This window comes from Pantherophis guttatus, chromosome 5, assembly GCF_059756535.1.
Source record: "Pantherophis guttatus breed Tessera chromosome 5, ASM5975653v1, whole genome shotgun sequence".
NCBI classification, from domain to species: Eukaryota; Metazoa; Chordata; class Lepidosauria; order Squamata; family Colubridae; genus Pantherophis; species Pantherophis guttatus.
Window position 1 is genome coordinate 2,225,001 of NC_142067.1, and position 23,908 is coordinate 2,248,908.

Sequence of the window (23,908 nt, forward strand, 5' to 3'; positions counted from 1 at the left end):
TGGGGTGCTCCTCCTCCTCTTCTTCCTCTTCCTCCTGTCCACAAAGCCCCCCTCCCTTACAGCACTGATGATGTTACCTAGTTGGGTTATGAAATGTCTGAAAAATCTTGGCAAGAATTTTCAGACATTTCATAACCCAACTAGGTAGGGATTTGCCCAGGCAGTTGCCAGGAATCAAAACCTGATCTGAAAGCATGTGGAATGAATGAATGAATGAATGAATGAATGAATGAATGAATGGGGAAGGAAGGAAAATTGGAAGGAGGGAGGGAGGGAGAAGGAAAGAAGGAAAGGCAGAAGGAAGGAAGGAGGGAGGGGGGAAGTAAGAAAGGAAAATTGGAGGGAGGGAGGGAGGGAGAAGAAAGGAGGAAAGGCAGAAGGAAGGAAGGAGGGAGGGAGGGAAGGAAGGAAAGGCAGAAGGAAGGAAGGAAGGAAGGAAGGAAGGAAGGAAGGAAGGAAGGAAGGAAGGAAGGAAGGAAGGAGATTGGGGGAAGAAGGAAGGAAGGAAGGAAAATTGAAGGGAGGGAGGGAGGGAGGGAGGGAGAAGGAAAGAAGGAAAGGCGGAAGGAAGGAAGGAAAATTGGAGGGAGGGAGGGAAAGAAGGAAAATTAGCTCCCAGGCTGGTTCCTGTTTAACCCCGGAGATGAAGCTGCAGTTCCTCTTCACGTAGCTTGTTCCTTCTGCCCGTTCTCTGCTCTCAAGTCTTAAATCTCTTGCAGGGAGCATCTACCTGCCTCTCTCAGAATTAATTTTTATTGGATGCTGAGAATAGAGATCTATTTTGGCCGTTAAGATGTCCGATGTAATTTTTATGAACTCCGGGTTTAAAGTTGTACATGTATAATTCATGCAACATATTCAGTTGCTGCTGCTCCTATATTAGGCCTCCCTCCATTCATCTCTCCACTCTAATTTGGAAAAAGTTTCCAGAAAGTCATGAAAAATGCTCGGCAGACATTGGAAGATAATGCTGCGCCTTCTCAAGTTTGGCAGAAATGGTTTTATTTTTTCCAGTAAAAAGGCGTTTTTATCAGCAGGTGGAATATAGTTTGGGTGCACGGGTGGGAGGGCCCACATTCCAGAGGACCAAGAGACAGCAAAGTTTAGGTAGTTTGGTTGGGAGGAAGAGAATCAAGGCAGCCCCTTCCTAGCAATTCCCAAAATATGATAGAAGACAATATTTGTAGCTCAGGGCGGAACTGTGGGCTCCTTGGTGCTCTCTGGGCTTGGTGGTTTTCTTGTAGACGTTTCATGACCCAACTAGGGAACATCATCAGTGCTAGAAAGAGATGGGGTTTGTGGAGAGGAGAGGAGAAGGAGGAACTGTGGGGAATTCTGGGAGTTGAAGTCCATCACTCTTAAAGTGGCCACATTTGGAGACCCCTGGCCTGTGGTGTTTCCCCTCCCATCAAACATCTTCCTAACTATGTTCCAAAGGTTTGGAACAGCTTTCCTAGAAATTTTTTGGGGATATGTGTTAAGGAGGGAAAAATTTGGCTGTGCACATTTAAAAATAAGAAGAAAAGTAAACCCCACAAAGCATTTTCTTTTCAGTTCAGAACTTAATTCCTCAGGATAACTTTGACCCCTAGAGAGAGACTGCGTCTGCCTTTGAAGGCAATCATTTTTTTTCCCCAAAAAAACCATTGCATAATTGCGATTTATTTCCGAAGCTTATTTGCTTCGGTGACTTTGGCTGGCCACCTTGGGAGGCAAAACGTGGGCCAAATTGCAAGGGGGCTCCGGGGATTTGCCCCACAATGTGGCAGCCCTAATTAATCTCCAGGGACGGTTCATAACAACAGGTTACTGTTTATTGCTATAATGGTTGGAAACAGGGGAGAGCAATTATTCTGACTAGCTATGTGGGGAGTTGAGAAAACATTTGCTCTGCTGGGAATCCCATAGGAACGATGAAGACGGCGAGGTTAGGAAAACTTCATTAGTTAATTGCCTTGGCATGGATAACGCCACCAGTACGGTAGTGGTGAAATCCAACTTTCAAATAATACAAAGGAAACTTTAGCCTTTGTGGCTCAGGCCTTAAAGAGGAAGGACATTGCAAGGGATTATAAGAGCCTTGGTGGAGCAGCAGACTAAAGCGCTGTTAAAGTAGTATTTAGCTGCCAGCTGCCTGCAATTACTGAGAGTTCAATTCTCACCAGGCTCAAGGTTGACTCAGCCTTCCATCCTTTCAAAGGTAGGTAAAATGAGGACCCGGATTGTGGGGGCAATAAGCTGACTTTGTATAAATATACAAAAGGATGAAGGCTATTGCTTAATGCATTGTAAGCCGCCCTGAGTCTCCGGAGAAGGGCAGCATATAAATCGAACCAATAAATAAATAAATGATGGACTCAACGGCAAAATGCACGGACAATCAATAGGCCTGTTTGCACAACACACGTAACGGGTTAACAGAAGAGATTAACCTATTGTAAAGCCACCAAAAAGACGGGTTTTTTCCCTCTTTCCCTAACCTTATGATCTGTCCCCGTCCACACACACACACAAACACAGCAAGCCGAGGGTTAAGGAAGCACTTGGCACACACCCATGTCTTTATCTCCAACTTGGCAGCGATATACACACCGTCTGCCAAGTGCTTTTATTTCCACAGAACAGAAAGATAATATACTCAGCGTACAAGAGTCCAACAGAATAATATTCCTCTCAGCAGTTTCCGAACGATGCTTTAGTGACTATCCAAGGTTTATTTTTGTTCGTCACAGGGATCACTGGCCACCACCCTCTATTATATAGTCTCTGGGGTGTGGCCAGTGACTCAGTTCTAATCCCTAGCACGCCTCCTGAGCTGCTGCAATCGTTTATCACGCCTTCGGAGGTGTGCGTCCAGGAATGACGTCTCTCCTTCACCCTCATCCGAGACACCTGTCTCCCGGCTAATCTCCTCTCCCTCGGCCGGCTCCTGAGACAGTGCCAGAGGGGAGGGGCCTGGAGAGGGAGGCCTGGCTGACTCCTCTTCCTCATGCTCGGAGCTTTCTTCCTCCGATGGGACAGGCTCAGAGGGCGGGGCCACAACACCTTAACCCTAACCCCAGGAAGATTGAATTCCAAGCAGACCCTTCCGGGAACAGATTTTAACTCCATTCGAAACAGTGATGAGGTTACCTAGTTGGGTCATGTAAGGTCTGCAAGAAAACAACCCAGCTCAGAGAACACCAAGGATCCAGAGGTAGGTTTCAGCTGGTTCGGGAGAACCAGTAGCGTAACTTTTGAGTAGTTCGGAGAACCGGCAAATGCCACCTCTGGCTGGCCCCAGAGTGGGGTGGGAATGGGGATTTTGCAGTATCCTTCCCCTGCCATGCCTACCACACCACGCCCACTAAGCCACACCATGCCCAACAAGCCACGCCCACAGAACGGTAGTGAGAAAATGTGGATTTCACCACTGATCCTTCCCCTGCCACGCCCACCAAGCCACGCCCACAGAACTTGTAGTAAAAATTTTTGAATCCCACCACTGCAAGGACCCCACAATCCTCCTCCTCCTCTTCTTCTCTGCAAACCCTACTCCCGTCTAGACGTGATTATATTACCTAGTTGGGTAATATATAATTTTGCAAGAAAACAACCAAGCTCAGAGGGCACCAAGGACCACAGTGTCTCCCCCTCCTTCCTCCTCCTCCTCCTCCTCCTCCTCCTCTACACAAATCCCATTTGCTTCTAGCACTGCTGATGTTACCTAGCTGGGTCATGAAACATCTGTAAGGAACAACGCAGCTCAGAGAGCACCAAGGACTCTACAATTCAACCCTGAGCTACAAAGATTCTCTTCGATTGGTGTCAGGCACACACTCAAGCAGAAAACAATACCCTAATCAAAGCATTTACCAAGGAGAAAACCATGACTCCACTAACACTGAGCAAGCCACTAGCACCGTGATGGCAAAGCTATGGCATGTGTGCCACCTGTGGCACGCGGAGCTATATTGGTGGGCACGCGAGCTCAGCTCCGGCTTGCATGCACGCGCTGGCCAGCTGATTTTCGGGCCTTCTGGGCTCACCAATCAGCAAACGGGCTGTTTCCGGCCTTCGGAGGGCCTCGGGAGGGGAGGTAGTTTTCGCCCTCCCCAGGCTCCTAGAAAGGCTCTGGAGCCTGGGGAAAGTGAAAAATAGGTCTACTAGGCCCGCTGTGCCATCATGTGCAAAAAGCGGGGGAGTGCGGGGGAGTCGCACACGGATGCGCGGGGGGGTGCGGCACATAGAATTGGTGTGGGTATGCGCGAGCGTGACCCCCTCATGCTCCCCCTGCTTTTGGCACGCAATGGCAAAAAGGTCAGCCATCACTGCACTAGTATATAATATCAGAGCAAACCCATCCCTTCTAGTACTGATGAGGTTACCTACTGTAGTTGGGTCATGAAAAGCACCAAGCTCAGAGAAGACCAAGGACCCCACAGTTCTCCTTCTCGTCTCCCTCCTCCTGTTCATGCTCCTCCTCCTTCTCTCCACAAATCCCCCTCCCTTCTGGCACTGATGATGTTGCCTAGTTGGGTAATGAAATGTTTGCAAGAAAACCACCAGGCTCAGAGATAGAAGCATTACATGGTTGTGCAGTAGAGTAACCACCAAAGATCCCAAAGTTGTCCTCCTCCTCCTCCTCCAGTCTCTTCTTAAAAACCTCCAGTATTGGAGCAATCACAATTTCTGGAGGCAAGCTGTTCCACAGATTCAATTGTTCTCTCTGCCGGGAAATTTTTCCTTAGTTCTATGTTGGTTTCCTATCTAGGTTGGGTGGGAATTTCTCCATAGTCCCTGGTTAGTTTCCACCCATTACTTCTTGCCCTGCCTTCTGGTGCTTTGGAAAACAGCTTGACCCCTCCTCTCTGGGGTAACCCCTCAAATATTGGAAGACTGCTATCGTGTCTCCCCTGGTCCTTCTCTTCACTAGACTAGCCATGCCAAGTACTTAACAGATTAACAGAGTTGGGAGGGACCTTATAGGTCATCTAGTCCAACCCTCCACCCAAGCAGGAGACCCCTCCCCATTTCTGACCTATGGCAGCCCAGTCTCTTCTTGAAAGTCTCCAGGGATGAAGCTCCCACAACTTCTGAAGGCAACTTCTGTCCCACTTGGTTGATGGTTCTCACTGTCAGGAGATTTCTCCTTAGTTCTAGGTTGCATCTCTCCTTGGTCAGTTTCCATCCATTATTCCTTGTCCTGTCTTCAGGTGCCTTGGAGAATAGTTTGACCCCCCTTCCTTCTCTCTGGGGCAGCCCCTCAAATATTGGAAGACTGCTCTCATGTCTCCCCTGGTCCTTCTCTTCACTAGACTAGCCATGCCCAGTTCCTGCAACTGTTCTTCGTATGTTTTAGCCTCCAGTCCCCTAATCCTCTTTGTGGCTCTTCTCTGCACTCTTTCCAGATCTTTTTTACATCATGGTGGCCAAAACTGGATTTCAAGTGTGGCCTTACCAAGGCCTTATAAAGTGGCATTAACACTTCACGTGATTTGGATTCTACCTATCCTTGTGTTAAAGGACTGCAAAACCCTTTCAGAAGATCTGCTTTCGTTGGTCAAACGGAGCAAGGCAATTCGGGGATGAGCAAAAGGGGTGTGCATTGATCCCTAATGCATTATTAGGCAATTTTGAGACCCAGCTTGTGGGGGTGGAGATAAAAGCAGACCTTACTTCTGGAATTAAAAAGTCGAAAGGAGCCTGCTAGTATCTTTTTCCAAGTCACAAATCTTATTGCGAAGCTATTTTCTGCTTTAATGGCTCTGGAGGAAAATTGATCAAGGAGATGATTGCAGAAAACCACATTGTGCTTAATTTAATCAGAATTGGGATGGGTTTGTAAAATACGTTAAGGCGGAATCCATCAAACCGTCTTATGATGGATGCGTGAATCTAGACAGTGGGTTTTATTTTAATATAAATGCTGCCGACGGTATTTTATGTTGCCTTGGATTCTGTGAGGAACCTACGGCTAGTAGTTATGGCTAGCTCTAATCTTCGTAAGCATCTCCACAGCACCTGAGGGCAGGACAAGAAGCAACGGATGGGAACTCATCAAGGAGAGAACCAATCTAGAACTAAGGAGACATTTTCTGACAGTGAGGACAATTAATCAGTGGAACTGCTTGCCACCAGAAGTTACTGGAGGCTTTCGAAAAGAGATTGGACAACCATTTGTCTGAAATGGCATAGGCCCCTAAAGGTGCTTTTTTTTCAAGAGGCAACTGGACTTTCTGGTTTTTCTTTGAAGATGTTTCGCTTCTCATCCAAGAAGCTTCTTCAGCTCTGACTGGATGAGAAGCGAAATGTCTTCAAAGAAAAAACCCCAAGAAAGTCCAGTTGCCTCTTGAAAAAAGCACTTTTGGTTCTATAGTTATATAGATGGTTTTGGTTTTAGTTATAGAACTAACTGATTTTTATTAAGATGTTGGATTGTATTATTTGGAATTAGATTTAAGGAAATGTATGGTATAAAACATTTTGGTTTATTATTTTGATAAGAAATGAATGATCGTAATACTAGGAATTATATTAGGTGAGATTTTAAATTTAAGGGGTTTAATATAGAGATGAAGGGAAAAATTGAATTTGGTTAAGATTAGGGGTTAGGATGAAGGGTAATATTGGTCTAAAAAAAATAGAGAGAATAAATACGATGGCAAAAAGGGAATATATAAATTGTGTTGAAATGATTAAAAATTGTTTAAATTTGTGAACCGGCCAATACTCTGTTCAGAAAAAAATACATTGTATGTTTGTTTGTCTGTTTGTGTAAAAAATAAAAAAAAACTTTTAAAAGAAAGAAAGAAAAAAGCACTTTTGGGACAACTAAGACCTGGATGACTGAAAATCTCCATAGATGAAATGGTAGAGGGTTTCCTGCCTGAGCAGAGGGTTAGACTAGAAGACCTCTGAGGTGTCACTGCATTTGTGTATTTACCAGCTGAGCTCATATTTCTGGACTGTCAGTCTTTCCGTAGCTTGCCAAACTTCTTATCAGTAACTGATACTACGCATGTCCGCATTCTTTCACTTACTTCACACTCTTTTCTTTGTTCTCTTGCCAAGAAGTCCGGCTGCTGAGAAGTAGCCGGCAGGAACTTTGCAAAAATGTAATTATTTTAGATAGTTAGATGTTTTATTTTCTTTATAACAAATAAATGAGTTTTTCCTTAGAAAAAAAAATATCTTCGGGGTTTATTTTCTTAGAAAGGTATACACAAGGAAAATGCCACGATCCATGTCTCTAAATCAAGGTGCGATTACCCAAAAGTAGAATGGGATTAATCAGCGCCCTGACACGAGGTTCCTTCCAACTCGGTTAGTCTGTTGATCTTCATAAACATCTCCAAAGCACCGAAGACAGGATAAGAAGCAACGGATGGAAAGTAGAACAAAGGAGAAATTTCCTGACAGGGAGAACAATTAATCAGACGTTGTGGAGGTTTCCAAGGAAAGAGTGGACAGTCCTTTCTCTGGGATGGGATGGGAGAAAGGTATCTAACCTTGGGAACTTTAAGACTTGTAAACTTCAACTCCCAGAATTCCTGGCTGGGGAATTCTGGGAGTTGAGGTCCACAAGTCTTAAAGTTCTAAGGTTGTACACCCCTTGTATAAGCTGAGCAGAGGGTTGGACTAGAAGACCTCCAAGGCCCCTTTTAACTCTGTTATTCTGTTTGATGCCTTCAAAGTCACGTAAAATGTTGACGTTCTGGTAACAGTGAAATCCAGAGTATGTATTGGATGTTAAATATAATTTTATTGATCTTGACCTGCTCCTAGTTTATTTTATTCCATCGATGCAAAATTCAGATTGTTCCCAACTGGTTCATGATTATGACGAATGTTCAGACGGCATCTGGCATTTTTATTAACCAGATTTCGCCCAGACTCACCCCAGCTCCTGAGTTCCCTTTTCTGACAAGGAAAAAGGTATAGATTTAATTCAGCAAATCAGTGAAGGTGGTCCTTGATTTACAGCAGTTCATTTAGTGACCGCTCGAAGTTACGAAGGCACTCAAAAAAGTGACTTATATAGCCATGTTTCACGCTTATGACCGTTGCAGCATCCCCGTGATCACGTGATTTACATTCGGAGGCTTGACAACTGAGTCATATTTATGACGGTTGCAGCGTCTCCGGGGTCATGTGATTCCCCTTTCGCGACCTTCTGACAAGCAAAGTCAACGGGGAAGCCCGATTCACTTAACAACCATTTTACTAACTTAACAGTTGCAGTGATTCACTTAACAACCGCTGCAAGAAAGATGGAAAAATAGAGCAAAATTCACTTAACAACTGTTTCGCTTAGCAACACAAATTTTGGGCTGAATTACCGATACATTCAGCCACCAGGGAAATAGGAGAATTGCACATATGCTCAAACGGTGCTTGCCCCTAACACCTAAAATGCAAAAACGTGTTTTCGCCTCGTGTTGCTGAATTAAGAAAAATAGCAGTACAATTCACCAATTACCCCTATTCCTCCGTGGGGCCCAGGATGGCAAAGAGCAGAGGTTGCTAACCAGGGAAATGAGGGGTGTTGAGGTCTTAAAAGGAAGCAGGACTCAAGTCAGCTGGGAATTCGTGGAGGGAGGCTGCTGAGAGAGGCTCTTTTCCTTATAAAAGGTTGCGATGCATTTCATGGGCTCATTTTTTCTTTTTATTTTTTTTGGTAATGAAATCATTGCTGACATTGGTATCAAGAAGAAAGGGGGAAAAACCTTGCTGCTTCAACTGCAAGTAAGTGCATATTCCTACAATAAGAAAAAAAAAAAAAACCGACAGGAAGAAACACCTCAGTTGTAGCCAAATGCTAAATATGCAGTGGAAATTCTCTCTCATAATTCAGGTTGGAAAGACAACATCGTGTAATTTTTTTCATTGACTAGGTTTTAACAGAGATCCAGAACAGGGGTCTCCAACCTTGGCAACTTTTAAGACTTGTAGACTTCAACTCCCAGAACTCTGGAAGTTGAAGTCCACAAGCCTTAAAGTTGCCAAGGTTGGAGAGCCCTGATCCAGACTATCAAAAAAAAAAAAAAAAAAAAAAAAAAACTAATTTAGAGACTGATTTAAAGACTAACTAATCATCTTAATTTTATGTTGTACCTAACTGACAGTATGTTACGTTATACTTGACTTAGTGTCTTTCAGTAATCTTTTTAATTTTGTATTATTGTACTTATTGTGTCTGCATTGTTCATATTAATCCTTTGTTATGTTTAGTCTTTTTGTCATTTTTTCCCCCCATTTTATTGTGGTCACCCTGATGGGAGGCAAATAAATTTAACAAACAAACAAACAAACAAACATCTTCCAGTTAGCTGTACAATGATAAAAGCAATTGCAAGAAAGGACCAATGAAATCAGCAGAATATTGTACATCCAATCCAATTTTCAAGAGATAATTTGCCGTCTGCTATTAAGTAAAAGAATTTTTTTGAAGGATGACTGATTTATCATTGGCCTTGTTTAGAGACCATTTAACACAGTGTTTCTCAACCTTGGTAGCTTGAAGATGGATGGACTTCAATTCCCAGAATCCCCCAGCCAGCAGCGCTGGCTGGGGGATTCTGGGAGTTGAAGTCCATCCATCTTCAAGCTTCCAAGGTTGAGAAACACTGATTTAACAGATTGAACGGGATCAACCAATTTCCCAAATCTGGTCTTCTATAATGTCCTTCACTACAGTTCCCACCGTCCAGCTGCAGTTAGACTGATGTTGAAAAGCACACCTTATGCAAAAGGTGCCTAGACATATAGAATACCAAATTTTGATATATAAGACCTGCCAATAAAATAATTCTCCCCACAAGTCAAGTCTCAAATTGATACCCTTTATTTAATCCAGTTTTATTGCATCTGGTTTCGGTCGCCACAATATAAAAAAGATGTTGAGACTCTGGAAAGAGTGCAGAATAACAGAGTTGGAAGGGGCCTTAGAGGTCTTCTAGTCCAGCCCCCTGTTGGGACCCTATACCATTCCGGACAAATGGTTGTCCAATCTCTTCTTAAAATTTCCAGTGGTGAAGCACCCACAGCTTCTGGTGACAAGCTGTTCCACTGGTTAATTGTTTTCTCGCTGTTAGGAAGTTTCTCCTTAATTCCAGGTTGCTTCTCTCCTTGATCCATTGCTTCTTTTTAAATTTTTATTTATTTATTAAGAACATTTATATGACCGCCCAACTCACTCATGGTGACTCTGGGCCCTTACAGAAGTAAAACTCCACCACAAAACCCAATAAACTCTCAACCCCCTGGTGACCAGATGTTGAAGCTCTGTAAAGAGTGTTAAGAGAAGAGCAACAAAGATGATTAGGAAAAATAAGAGGCTAAAACATATAAAGAAAGGTTGCTGGAATTAGGTATTATGAACTAGTCTAATTGCCTACCCAAATAGAAGACCCTATGCATTTCAGTCCAGTGGGTGTCTAATCTCTTCTTAAAAACCTCCAGTGTTGGAGCACTCACAACTTTCTTGTGGCAAGCTGTTCCACTAGTTAATTGTCCTCACTGTCTGGAAATTTCTCCTTAGTTCTAGGTTGCTTCTCTCCTTGACTGGTTTCCATCCGTTGCTTCTTGTCCTGCCTTCAGGTGCTTTGGAGAATAGATTTTCTTTGTGGCAGCCCCTCAAATACTGGAATACTGCTATCATGTCTAGGGTTGCCAGGTCTGCTTCCAAAAAATAGCGGACAAGCAGGGGGGGGGGTGTTAAGTAGTAAAAAAATTAAAAAAAATTTACAATTAAATTATATATTTTCTTAATAACATTTTAACACGCCTTTTAGGTCAGTCGACACAAGCTACAATACATTTTAAAAATGTGAACTGTACATAATTTTAGAATATATTTTTATTTTAATCTCATCATTAATTTTTTCGGAGAATCGAGTTCAATGGATATTCGATCTTTGTCTCATTCTAACTTATGAAAAAAAAAGACAAAACGCGATTCTCCTATCCTTATTCTCTTAGACTGTACAGCTTTAGATTACGTACCATTTCATCATAAAGCTTTTGAATAAAAAAAAATGTCCACTATTTTGTGAAAAAAAATAGTGAACATAATGTGAAAAAAGTGGACTCAAATAGTGGACACCTGGCAACCCTAATTCATGTCCCATTCACTCCACCCAGTCCTTCTGGGCATTTTACAATTAGATAATATCAAGCATGGGCATGTTAAAAATGTGATTAAGAAAGAATGCATCCCAAGAATCATAGAATCGTAGGGACCTTGGAGGTCTTCTAGTCCAACCCCTTGCTCGACACTGAATAAAGAATTGAAAAGGAGTTGTAGTTCTGTCTCTCTGTAGAAATATAACATTTGATTCATACCCTGCCCGTGGCTCTGGGGAAATTATTTTTTTCTCAGTTCTCTAGATGAGAGGAAGCAGGTTGTTTTCGTTTTTTTTTTCCCCCTGGCTCAAAAACCTTGTTAAAATAAAATCAATCCATGTCTTCAAATATATCCCCCCTGCATGTAACTTCAGTCTCGTGGGACTTGGCTCAGTTGCAGCCAAACTGCACAAATAGTATTTTAGCCTATCTTTGTTTCAGCTGATGGCCCCTGCATAACAATTTACATCCTCTCTCTCTCTCTCTCTCTCTCTCTCTATCCTTCTTTTCCGGTGCAAAGCTGGAACAAAACGATTTGCAGGAAGAAGATTTGGGGAGATGGTTTGAGATCAGGAATTGTGGCCGTTTTCCCCGCCATGCATTCATATTACGGTCACTCGGCTACAAAGCTACCGTATATAAATAAATGCAGAATGGAATGGAATGGAATGGAATGGAATGGAGTAGAGTAGAGTAGAGTAGAGTAGAGTAGAGTAGAGTAGAGTAGAGTAGAGTAGAGTAGAGTAGAGTAGGAAAGAGTAGGAAAGAGTAGAGTAGAGTAGAGTAGAGTAGAGTAGAGTAGAATAGGGAAGGGAAGGGAAGGGAAGGGAAGGGAAGGGAAGGGAAGGGAAGGGAAGGGAAGGGAAGGGAAGAGAGAATAGAATAGAATAGAATAGAATAGAATAGAATAGAATAGAATAGAATAGAGTAGAGTAGAGTAGAGTAGAGTAGAGTAGAGTAGAGTAGAGTAGAGTAGAGTAGAGTAGAGTAGGAAAGAGTAGAGTAGAATAGAGTAGAATAGAGTAGAATAGGGAAGGGAAGGGAAGGGAAGGGAAGAGAGAATAGAATAGAATAGAATAGAATAGAATAGAATAGAATAGAATAGAATAGAATAGAATAGAATAGAATTCTTCATTGACCAAGTGTGATTGGACACACACATATTTTATTTTATTTTATTATTTGCATGCTTGTAACTATTTTTCTACACATGCATGCCCAAGATTAACTAATTTAAAATGAACAAGAATGCACTGCTCCCATGACCATAATTCTTAGAATATGTTGCCCCGAAACACTAAACGTATAATAGAGATGTGTATTTATTTATTTGTTTGTTTGTTTGTTAAATTTATATGCTGCCCATCTCGCTGATAAGGCAACTCTGGGCAGCTTATAAACAGGTAAATATAAAAACAATTAAAATCGTTGATTTATATTAAGAGAGAGAGAGAGAGAATACTTTTATATAAGTACTGTATAATAATAAAATATATAATAATTCTTATCATAATTCTCTTGAGTTTCGTTTTTATGCTTTCCACATTTTAGTCTCATATCCATAAGAGAGATGAGTCTTAATTTTATTTCAATCGATGGTTTGGCCAGCGGGCCTGGGGACCCCATTGGGGACACAGAGTCCATCAAATGGTTGGTTTGAGGTTGGGAGTTCATTAGGTTTTGAGATGGGATTTTATTTCTGAAAGCGAGTGAGTGAGTTGGGTGGCCATATAAATTTTCTTAATAAATAAACATTTAAAAAGGAGCAGTGGATCAAGGAGAGAATCAACCCGGAACTAAGGAGAAATGACACGACAGTGGGAACAATGAATCAGTTTGCCACCAGAAGTTGTGGGGGCTCCATCACTGGAGGCTTTCAAGAAGACATCGGACAACCATTTGTCTGAAATGGTCTAGGGTCTTCTGCTTGATCAGTGGGCTGGATTCGAAGACCTTCAACTCCGGTATTCTGTTTAAAAAATAGAGGAACTCATGTGCATTCCAGAACATCTATGGTAGCCAAGTTGTTTTAGAGCAGTGTTTCTCAACCTTGGAAGCTTGAAGATGGGTGGACTTCAACTCCCAAAATCCCCCAGCCAGCAGCGCTGGCTGGGGGATTCTGGGAGTTGAAGTCCACCCATCTTCAAGCTACCAAGGTTGAGAAACACTGTTTTAGAGGTACAAAATGTGGTTGTTGTAAGCTGCCTCAAGATTCTGGAGAAGAAAGTGATAAATAAGATAACGATCAATTAGAATAAACTCAAGTAGCTCAATGGTTAGAAGGACTTTGCAGAGGTATTTATGGGCAAAGCTGACACTCTCCTCTCCTCCGGTATCTCCTTTTTCGTTTACTAGACCCCTTGAGCCTTTCACAAAAAATGGAGAGTTGCAACTTCACGGGGGGTTCCGTCCCATCCTTCTGGCTTGTCGGCTTCCCCAGCCTCCAGGATCACCAGTTCCCCCTCTTTTTCGTCTTCCTCGCCTTCTACCTGCTCATCCTTTCCAGTAACGCCACCATCATCGTGGCCGTGGCCACCGACCCCAAACTCCACAAGCCCATGTACTTTTTCCTGACCAACCTTTCCATCTTGGACATCCTGCTCACCACCATCACCATCCCCCGAATGCTGGCCATGTTCTTGATCAATGCCAAGTCGGTCTCCTCCAAGGGATGCTTCTTGCAGATGTACTTCTTCCACGGGCTGGCGGTGACGGAGACCTTTCTCCTGGTGGTGATGTCCTACGACCGCTACGAGGCCATCTGCCATCCCTTGCACTACGCGGTCCGGATGACCAAGCAGAAGAACCTGCAGTTGGCTGCTGGAGCTTGGCTCTGCGCGCTGCTGGTCCCCATCCAGCCGGTTGTCCAGTCGTTTCAGCTGACCTTTCGCCAGGCGCCCAGGGTCAACCACTGCTTCTGCGACCACTTGGCGGTGGTCCAGGCCGCTTGCCAAAATGCCTACACCACGTTCCAGAGTTTTCTGGGCTTTACCATTTCTATGACTGTCGCCTTTGGCCCCCTGCTGCTTGTGGTCATCTCCTACGCCTGCATCATGGTCTCTGTCTTGCAGATCAGATCCAAGGAAGGCCGCAGGAAGACTTTCTCCACTTGCTTCTCCCACCTGGTGGTGGTCATCACATACTACTTCTCCATTGCTCTGGCCTTTCTCTCCTACCGTGTTCAGATGCCCAGCGACATCCACATTCTGAGCGACATGACTTTTGCCATTTTAACGCCTTTGGTCAACCCTCTGATTTACACTCTGAGAAACAGGGACATCAAGAGGGCAGTGAGACAGCTGGCGTCCTCAAAAGTCTTCTCCATGCAGAAAGAAAGGCTCCGTTTAGAGCAAGTGGGTCTCCAAGGAGACTTAAAACCGTGTTTTAATTAATGGGGGTTTTCTATTAGTGGAGCCCTTTAATTTAAATTAGATTTCTGCGTACCTAATTACATTCGCTCCAGGACTTGTTAGTCTTCTCTAACTAAGAGCTGGTAAACTCTTGTATATTTTGTTGAAAAGAGCCTTAAAACATTTTTATGTTTTATTTTCCGCCTATTGCACTATATTTGCCTGATAAGAAATCATAATTTCAGCCAGATATTATTTGTGAATCGAAAAGAGTTGTGTTACATTTGCTGATAAGCCTAAATTGAAGACAAAGCCAATAGGATGAAGCCTACAAGCATCTGGGCATTTTGCAGTTAACATCAAGCATAGACAAATTAAAAATGGGATTAATAATAATCATGTGCTTTGGAGAATAGATGGAACCCACTCTTCATATGAAGAATGGTTGCTGGAATTGGGCATGTCTAGTTTAATGAAAAGAAGGACTAGGGGAGACATGATAGTAGTGTTCCAATATCTCTGGGGTTGCCCCAAAGAAGAGGAAGTCAAACTATTCTCCAAAGCACCTGAGGATAAAACAAGAAGCAAGGGGTGGAAACTAATCAAGGAGAGAAGCAATTTAGAACTAAGGAGAAATTTCCTGACAGTTAGAACAATTAATCAGTGGAACAACCTGCCTCCAGAAGTTGTGAATGCTCCATTAAAAATGGAAATTTTTAAGAAGAGATAGGACAACCATTTGTCTGAAGTGGTGTAGGGTTTCCTGCCTGGGCAGGGGGTTGGACTAGAAGACCTCCAAGGTCCCTTCCAACTCCATTATTCTATATTCTATATTCTTTGGGGCAGCCCCTCAAATATTGGAAGACTGCTATCATCCCCCCCTCTCCTTCTCTTCATTAAAGCAGACAGACCCAATTCCTGCAACTGTTCATCATATGGTTTAGCCTCCAGAGAACCAAATGAGAACTAAAGACAAAATTTAATAGTAGAAACACCCTCAAAAGCATCAGTTCCCAGATTCATGATTCAATACACGGCTTGAATTATTAACTGAATACTAGCTGAACTGGACAGACCGGCTCAAGAGACTAAAAATTAATTACTTTTTGCTGTATAGAGGGCCTCTTCCTGAGTTCCTGATAGATGGCACATCTTAGACATCAGAATAGTCAGCCAAAAATAATAGTTTGGACTTACTGGAACGCTTTGGTTTAGGAAAGAAATGGCCCAAGCCTTGTGTTATTGGAGATGCACTGAGAAGAATTGTTCATTAAAACGTATTTTTGCACCCTCCTAAAGTTATTGTGTGTTTGGAAGAACTGATTATATATATTAATCTGACTCTGATGTTTTAATAGCTTTGAATGTCCATATTTTGTTGGTGATATGTTTATTACATCAGGGGTCCCCAATCCCCGGTCCATGGACTGGCACCAGTCCCCAACTCCCTCCAATCCATGGAAAACCTGTCTTCACAGAACCAGTGCCCAAAAGATTGTGAGCACCCCAAAAGGTGGTGAGACACATCAACCTACAACCAGCCTACGAACCCCTCAGAATCCAAATCAACCCCACAGCCAACCAGCGATGGCACCGACCCTCAACCAACCCACACATGCCCCCCCCAACCAGCACTTCATCACTCAGTGACCCTCACCTGACATGACCTCCCCATCACAAGACCCATCACAAGGGCCTCACCTGATGGGACCCACACACCTGACCCATCACAAGACCTACGGACCACACAAAGCCTTTATCAGCAGAAAAACACAGATGCAGACATTCCTTAAACTCCGCTGAAGATGTTACCTAGCCTGGTAATGAAACCTTCGGAAACCAACCCACAAGCTTGGAGAAAGAACCTCCACCCTCAGCTGCTATATTACTCCTTCTCCTCTTCCTCCTCTTCCTCCTCATCCCATTCTCCATCTCCTCCTCTCTGCAAACCCTCACTCTTCTAGCACTGATGATATTCCCTAGTTGAGTCATGAAATGTCTGCAAGAAAAGAAGCTGAGAGAACACTAAGGACCCCACAATCCTTCTTCTCCTTCTCCTTCTCCTTCTCCTTCTCCTTCCCCTTCTCCTTTCCCTTCTCTTCCTTCTCATTCTCCTCCCTCTCCTTCTCCTGCCTCCTTTTTCCTTCCTCTTTTTTCCTTTCTCCTTTAGCACTGATGATATTTATGATATTTATTTAGCACTTATGAGCCTGGGTGGCGCAGCAGACTAAAGCACTGTTAAGTAACACCAGCTGCCTGCAATTACTGCAAGTTCGAATCTCACCAGGCTCAAGGTTGACTCAGCCTTCCATCCTTCCGAGGTAGGTAAAATGAGGACCCGGATTGTGGGGGCAATAAGCTGACTTTGTATAAAAAAGAACACCACTTGGGGGGGGGCAAAAGCCCTACTAAGCAGGTATATACAAAAGTATGAAAGCTATTGCTTAACACATTGTAAGCCGCCCTGAGTCTCCGGAGAAGGACGGCATATAAATCGAACCAATAAATAAATAAATAAATATTCCCTAGTTGAGTCATGAAATGTCTGCAAGAAAACAAACTGAGAGAATACCAAGGACCCCACAATCCTTCTCCTTGTCCTTGTCCTCCTTCTCTTTCCTCCTTTTTCCTTCCTCTTTTTTCGTCCTCTAGCACTGATGACATTCCCTAGTTGGGTCATAAAACGTCTGCAAGAAAACCACCAACCTCAAAGAGCACCAAGAAACCCTCATTTCAGCCCTGAGTGACAAAATATTCTCCTTTATCGCTATTCACTGTTTCTAATGACTGGAAAAATGAGGACTACTCACCTATCAGGAGCTCTGCGTAGCTTCTAACGTTGTCACTACTCACATCTGGGGTTTAAGAAGTGAGGCACTTCCAACTGACAAGCATACATCTGGCTTTTTTTTTCGGACTTCAAGCATTGCTCTAATCTCAGTCCTTTAATTTTCAACTTCTCCAGACCATCAATAAACGGAAGAGCCCCAGTCAAGAGATTTGAGGAAATTATTTCTTTTCTTGCCGTGCAGAGCGAGTCCTATTAACCATGGAATCTCAGGAAGAGTTTGAATTTTCCCATTCAGTGTCTTCACTTCCTGAAGAGGAGAAAGACCAAGAGTGGCCTTGAAAAAGAAAATGCAAGGGGGAAAAAAATCACAATTACAATCAACACTTTTTCTCAAAATTCATAAAAGTTCGCTAGGAATGAAGAAGCTGCATAGACGGTCCTCAACTTACGACAATTCATTTAGTGACCAAAGTTACAACGGCACTGAAAAAAAGTGACTTATGACGGATTTCAGTGCCATTACAACGGCACTGAAAAAAGGTGACTTATGACGGATTTTCACACACATACGACCATTGTAGCAACTTCCTGGTCATGTAATTAAAATTCAGACACTTAACAACTTAACAACTGGAGCGAGTCACTTAACACCTACGACATAAAATGGGGCAAAATTCCCTTAACAACCGTCTTGGTTAGCAATGGAAATTTTGGGCTCAGTTGCGGTCATAAGTCGAGGACGACCTATATATAAAATATAATGCCTTAGTAGACTTTAAAAATGAGCTGAGGACTAATCGACAAATGCTGTTTTGTTTTGAGAAAGCCAAGATGGAGGAGTAAATTCCCATTAGCATGAAAGCAAGCTGGGTGATTTTGAGCCTGTCATGATCTCTCAGCCCAGACCACCTCACAAGGTTGTTGTTGTGGGGAAAATAGGAAGAGAAAGATATGGTGGATATCTTCATCTTCTTGTGTTACTTGGAAAACTAATGAAGGCAGGATTCAAATTAAATAAAAACAAGAAAGAAAGAAAGAAAGAAAGAAAGAAAGAAAGAAAGAAAGAAAGAAAGAAAGAAAGAAAGAGAGAGGGGGGGGAAGGAAGGAAGGAAGGAAGAGGAGGGGAAAGAAAGAAAGGGAGGGAGAGAGGGAGGGAGGGAGGAAGGAAGGAAGGAAAAGAAAAAGAGAAAAAGAAAGAAAGAAGAAAGAAAGAAAGAGAAAGAGAGAGAGAAAGAAAGAAAGAAAGAAAGAAAGAAAGAAAGGAAGAAAGAAAGAAAGAAAGAAAGAAAGAAAGAAAGAAAGAAAGACGAAGGCAAGGGCAAAGGCAAAGGGCACCCTGGAGGCCATCTTTGCAGATCTCACGAAGGATACCCCCTCTCATGAGGATGCCTTTGTGGAGCCAGCTTTTCGACAAGGAAAGGCTCTCTGCACATGGTCAGAGACACTCTCAGGGGATTGTTTACAGGGGTGCCCAAACAAAGTCAAGGCAGGCCCAGAGTTTACATCATTACAGCTATAGTGTTTTCTTGCCAGAAAATAAAGGCTAGGCCTCAAAAAAGGTTTGGACAAATCTGAAAGAAATAATAAAGCTGTCATTCTTTATGTTTATAACTTTGCTTTTACAAAGAGGAAAATTTGAGAGCCGAACTGAGGAAATCAATCATGAAATGAAATAAATCTAATGGGCAGCTTTCCAAAAGAAAGTCAGATAAAATAAAATAAAGATAAAATAAAGACTGTCCTTGAAAAGAAAGGACGTGTGTTCCCCGCACTGCGCAGGTCCTAAATAAATATATATTTCCTTATTTGCTAAATTGACAAAGCTGCCCATTTCACAGTTCGCCGGGTAGAGCTTTGGTTTGGGTGGCCCCAACCGCCATCTTGACTTTTTTGACCTCCGTTCTCTAGCCAGGTTTGCTCTTTTCCTTTTTGACAGGCCGGCCCTTGCTTTTCCCTTCAGAAGGGCTAGAACTCTGCACATGCCCAGAGGAAATGGCTCAGCAGGCCCTTTTGGGGTGGGGCATCACCTGGAGGGGGAAGAAGTAGCTGCTGTCGGAGGGGGGCTCTGAACCCACTTAATCGAGGGGTCACAGAGGCCCTGATGCTCCTGCCAGCGGCCTAGCAGTTGCCTTCATCCCTCTAGCTGCTGCTTGGTTGCCCCGGGCAACGGCCCACAGCGAGAGGAAGGCCAGGCAAAGGACCACTATGGGCGGGGCTAGAGCAGAGGGGGTGGAGCCTCCACCTGGGGCAAATGGATGCTCTTAGTCCTTTTTCCAGCAGATTTCAACTGACTTTGACTCCCAGAATTCCCTAGCCATGATAGGTGGACTTCAACTCCCAGAATTCCCCAGCCAGCATGCTTTAAGATGGGTGGACGTTGACTCCCAAAATTACCTAGCCAACACGGGTGAATTTTGACTCCCAGAATTCCCTAGCCAACGTGGGGGGACTTCAATTCCCAGAAATCTCCAGACAGCATGGTTGGACTTCGACTCCCAGAATTCCCCAACCAGCATGTTGGCTGGGAAATTCTGGGATTTGAAATCTGTGCATCATATGAGAACCACTGCCCTAGAATATGTGGTGTACACTATAATAAACTGTTGATTTTTTTTAAAAAGAAATCAGTTTAATTACAGTACTGTGTCCTATTGTCGCCCTGAAATTTTTGTGTGTGTTATCTATTTTTTCCATATCATCATCATTATTACTACTACATCTAAGTTGTTACCTTCTTTCCATATTATTATCAATTGTGTTAGTATTATTATAATACTACTACATTACTACTACGTCATTAGTACTATTACGCTACTGGTATTTGGTTGTGTTATCTATTATTACTAGACTTTTTTATTCCATCAAGTGGGCTTGGCCTAATCTCCTCCCTCTTTTAATATGTAAATTTTAATCTGTTTTTAAATTATTGGGGTGTTTTAATCTGTCTGGGTCAAAATGATTTAATTTGATTTTATCTGGTTTTAAATTTTGTGTATTTATGTATTTTATTGCTTGGCTGTTCACCGCCCTGAGTCCTTCGGGAGTAGGGCGGTATACAAATCAAAAAAAAAAAAAAAACTATTCTGTTTATAGTTTTGATTTTAAACATTCCTGCTGTGCAGATTTCAATTAATTTTATTAGTGCTTATTTGTTTATTTTCTGATTATGTGCTTTCTGCCAATCAACAAAAGATTCTGCATTCCCTTTGATCTTTTTTCTAGAGATACTGTTTTTTTTTCCTGTTTGTCATTTTTTTCAGTTTTTATTTATTAATAGTATATTATTTGTGTGCTGCTCTAGTTAGTGGCTCCCTGAGTTTATTTAATGTTTGTGAAATTTACGTCCTGGCTGTCTCTAATCACCTGATCTGACAACATGCAAATAGAATAAATAAGCAAATAAATTTGTCAATATGCAAATAAAATAAGTAAGCAAATAAATTGGGAATATGCAAATGGAATAAGCGAGCAAGTAAATTTGGCAATATGCAAATAGATTAAGTAAGCAAATAAATTTTGCCATTGTGCAAATAGAATAATTAAGTAAAACCCTTCTCCAGTTTTATCCACAAACCAAGCCTGGGAATTAGGAATAAATTATAATTAATGTACAATAGTTTATTCAGTTTAGGCACTGCCTAATTCCGAACTGACTCTGCCCAACGTACAATAGAAACAGAAAATACAATTTTAGCAAAATTGTATCAAAGAATCAAAACATTTTCTGATTTCTATGAAAAATACAACCTTCCTTAGCATGCTTTTGAAATTGCACTATGCATTTTAATGGCCAATTTTTAAACAATAATAATAATCCCCACCATCCTGATTATCCTATTATTATAATACTGTATATTTATATTATTATATATTATTATAATTATATTATCATTATTATTATATTATAAGAGCTATTATTAGCTCTTATCTCTGTTCTTCTCTTTCAGAGCTCAAGGCAGCTTCCTGGTTATTTCTCCTAATTTTGCCTTCACAACAACCCTGTGAGGTAGGAAGGGCAGGACCTGTGGACTAAAATTACCCAGAAGCCTCTGCAGCTCCGCCTGCTTTCCTGTCTACTGGGAGATGCAAGCTGCTTTCATTGGAAGCCTGGGGAGAGGTGGGGCTTGGACTTGATTGGCAGCTGAAGGGGTGGGGCATGAGGAAGGCGGGACATGGGGTAGAGACTGCTTCTCAAAAACATGAAGGAGGCGGGGCTGAGTTAAGGAGCCAATCGGAGAGCAGTAGGGTGGATCCAGAAGGAGGACGGTTTGGTCCTGAGTGGCCATTGAAACTTGGAATCTGAGGAGGCGGGGCTTTATACCCAAGGGGTGGGGCTTCAGGGCAGGTGACAGTTGGAACCGTGAGGAGGGAGGGGCTTCAGCAAAATGGCGGAGAGGGAGCAGCTCTTTCCTTGGTGGAGGCTGGAGGTGCCACGTTTGGGGGTCTTGCTGCTGCTCCTCCTCTTCCTCAGTCCTGGTGGGTGCAAAGAGTGGGAGAAACAACCCCCCCATGTCAGTTTACCCCCCCCAGGGGGCTGCACATGTGTGTTTAAATCACACGCATGCCAACTCCATATGTGTAAATGCTCCAATCCATTGTACAGGTTGTCCTCAAATTACGACCTCAATTGAGTCCACCGTTTATGTTGCGAAGTGAGTTTTGCCCCCATTTTTACGATCTCTCTGGCCACCGTTGTTAAGTGAATCACTGAAATTGCTAAGTGAGCAACACCGTTGTTAAGTGAATCCAACTTCACCCATGGACTTGGCTAGTCAGAAATTTGCAAAAAGGGGACCAGGTGTCACTGCCACCGTCATAAATATGAGACAGTAGCCAAACATCCGATTTTTGATCACGTCCCCATGAGGATGCTGCGACGGTTGTAAGTGTGAAAACCAGTCATAAGTCACTTTTTTTCATGGCTGTTGTAGCTTTCGTGACTAAACAACCGATTTTAAGTCAAGGGCTACCTATAAAACAGGAACTGGGGATGTCTAGTTTAATGAAAAGAAGGACTAGGGCAGTGGTGAAATCCAATTTTTTTTACTACCGGTTCTGTGGGCGTGGCTTGGTGGGTGTGGCTAGGTGGGCGTGGCAGGGGAAGAAGGTTAGCCATCACTGGTCTAGGGGTTTTTGCTTGAGCAGGGGGTTGGACTAGAAGACCTCCAAGGTCCCTTCTTCCAGCTCTGTGATTCTATAAGGTAGAAAAACCATTAAAATATTAAAATATCAGAACTACACAGATGAAAGTTTTAAAAACAATGCTGAAACCGGAACTAAGAGATGGACAGGATTTATTTATTTATTGATTTGATTTGATTTGATTTGATTTGATTTGATTTGATTTGATTTGATTTGATTTGATTTGATTTTTATACCGCCCTTCTCCAACAGGACTCAGGGCGGTGAACAGCCGAGATAAAACATAACATATAAAATTTAAAAAACAGTTTAAAAGACATTAAATAATTTCGGGGTGGGGATAAGGTTTTCTTACACCATCATTAGGTGGTTGATGAGGTGGCTCGGTGGCTAAGACACTGAGCTTGTCGATCAGAAAGGTCGGCCGTTCGCTGGTTCGAATCCCTAGTACAAGTCTCCTGCGTGAGCAGGGGGTTGGACTGGATGACCCCCAAGGTCCCTTCCAACTCTGTTACCGTTAGGGAAAAAAAAGAAAAGGAAAAGAAGCATTGACTTCCGACTCTCTCTGTTACAGTAAAATAAGGCATTTATAGGGGCGTGCATAAGAGCACCAGTGTGCCTACCGTCCCTGTCCTAATGTTTCTTCTATTTCTACCTATTTTATGTATCCAACCCATGCTTATACTTATTACCAAATACGTCCTTGACAAACAAAATAAATAAATAATAAATAAATAAATAAAATCAGCCCCTCAACCCCCTGAGTTGCTACTCAGAGCCCCAGTCCTACCGTCAAAACCATGCCAATCCTGCAAATATTACTTTTCTTTTCTCTGCATTTCTTTAAAGGTTTTGTCCCCACGTCTTCGACATACCTTTTTTCAGAAGTCATAGAGCCCCTGCAGCTGGAAACGCGCTCTCTTTACAACAGCAAAGTAAGTTTCGTTCGGATTCAAAACCGTTCCTGCGCACGTCATCCTGCCCCTCTCTGCCTGATTTGCACATAAACCTTTATCCGTAACAATCAAGCCACAATGGCTGCGTTCGTGTATACTCAGTTCAGCCAAAACCAAGAAATGAATGGATCACATTCGAGGTTTGCAAAGATCACCAGCTTCACAGACCGTTCTTCGTTCTTATTGGTCTTGGAAGATCTTAGCTACTGCCATTTATAAACCATGGTTTATGTTTTGCTGTGATATGCAAAGCAATCCTCTTGCGTTCCGGTCAAAAGATGGTTAGACAGGATTTGGTTTCTTCAGAACACGCCCCCACTTCTAAAAATCCAAAAATGTGGGGAAATGGGTGATTGAGAACCCTTGGAGCACAGGTAAATGAAAATTCCTATTTAGTTTAGGTCTTCATTAAAATTTTGTTTTGTTTATTTATTTTATTTATTTTATTTATTTTTTTTATTTTATTTATTTTAGGATAGGATAGGATAGGATTCAGAATTAGACTAGACTAGACTAGACTAGACTAGACTAGACTAGACTAGACTAGACTAGACTAGACTAGA

General features: G+C 42.6%; 3 protein-coding genes across 3 annotated transcripts in view; 2 read left to right on the forward strand and 1 right to left on the reverse strand.

Moving 5' to 3' along the window:
• The window catches only part of SLCO2B1 (solute carrier organic anion transporter family member 2B1), a 70,735-nt gene extending 51,281 nt beyond the window's left edge, over positions 1-19,454 (reverse strand). Inside the window, exons 1-2 of the mRNA XM_034435871.3 lie at positions 19,275-19,454; positions 17,267-17,581 (exon numbers count right to left, since the gene is read on the reverse strand). The gene's annotated coding sequence lies outside the window, so the exon portion shown is untranslated. The remainder of the gene's footprint in view (positions 1-17,266; positions 17,582-19,274) is intronic.
• Positions 12,515-15,754, forward strand: OR2AT4 (olfactory receptor family 2 subfamily AT member 4). The gene has a single exon (XM_087895706.1). It carries the CDS (start codon positions 13,485-13,487, stop codon positions 14,496-14,498), a length of 1,014 nt encoding a protein of 337 aa, XP_087751832.1. The 5' UTR covers positions 12,515-13,484; the 3' UTR covers positions 14,499-15,754.
• Positions 19,455-21,584: 2,130 nt separating the features above from the next.
• LOC117676464 (disintegrin and metalloproteinase domain-containing protein 21-like) overlaps positions 21,585-23,908 on the forward strand; it is a 40,144-nt gene continuing 37,820 nt past the window's right edge. Inside the window, exons 1-2 of the mRNA XM_087895705.1 lie at positions 21,585-21,723; positions 23,239-23,324. Of these exons, the coding sequence (XP_087751831.1) occupies positions 21,633-21,723; positions 23,239-23,324 (177 nt within the window). The 5' untranslated portion in view covers positions 21,585-21,632. The remainder of the gene's footprint in view (positions 21,724-23,238; positions 23,325-23,908) is intronic.

Coding starts and splice junctions, on each gene's coding strand:
- OR2AT4 (XM_087895706.1), top strand. CDS start 13,485: ATGGAGAGTTGCAACTTCACGGGGGGTTCCGTCCCATCCTTCTGGCTT.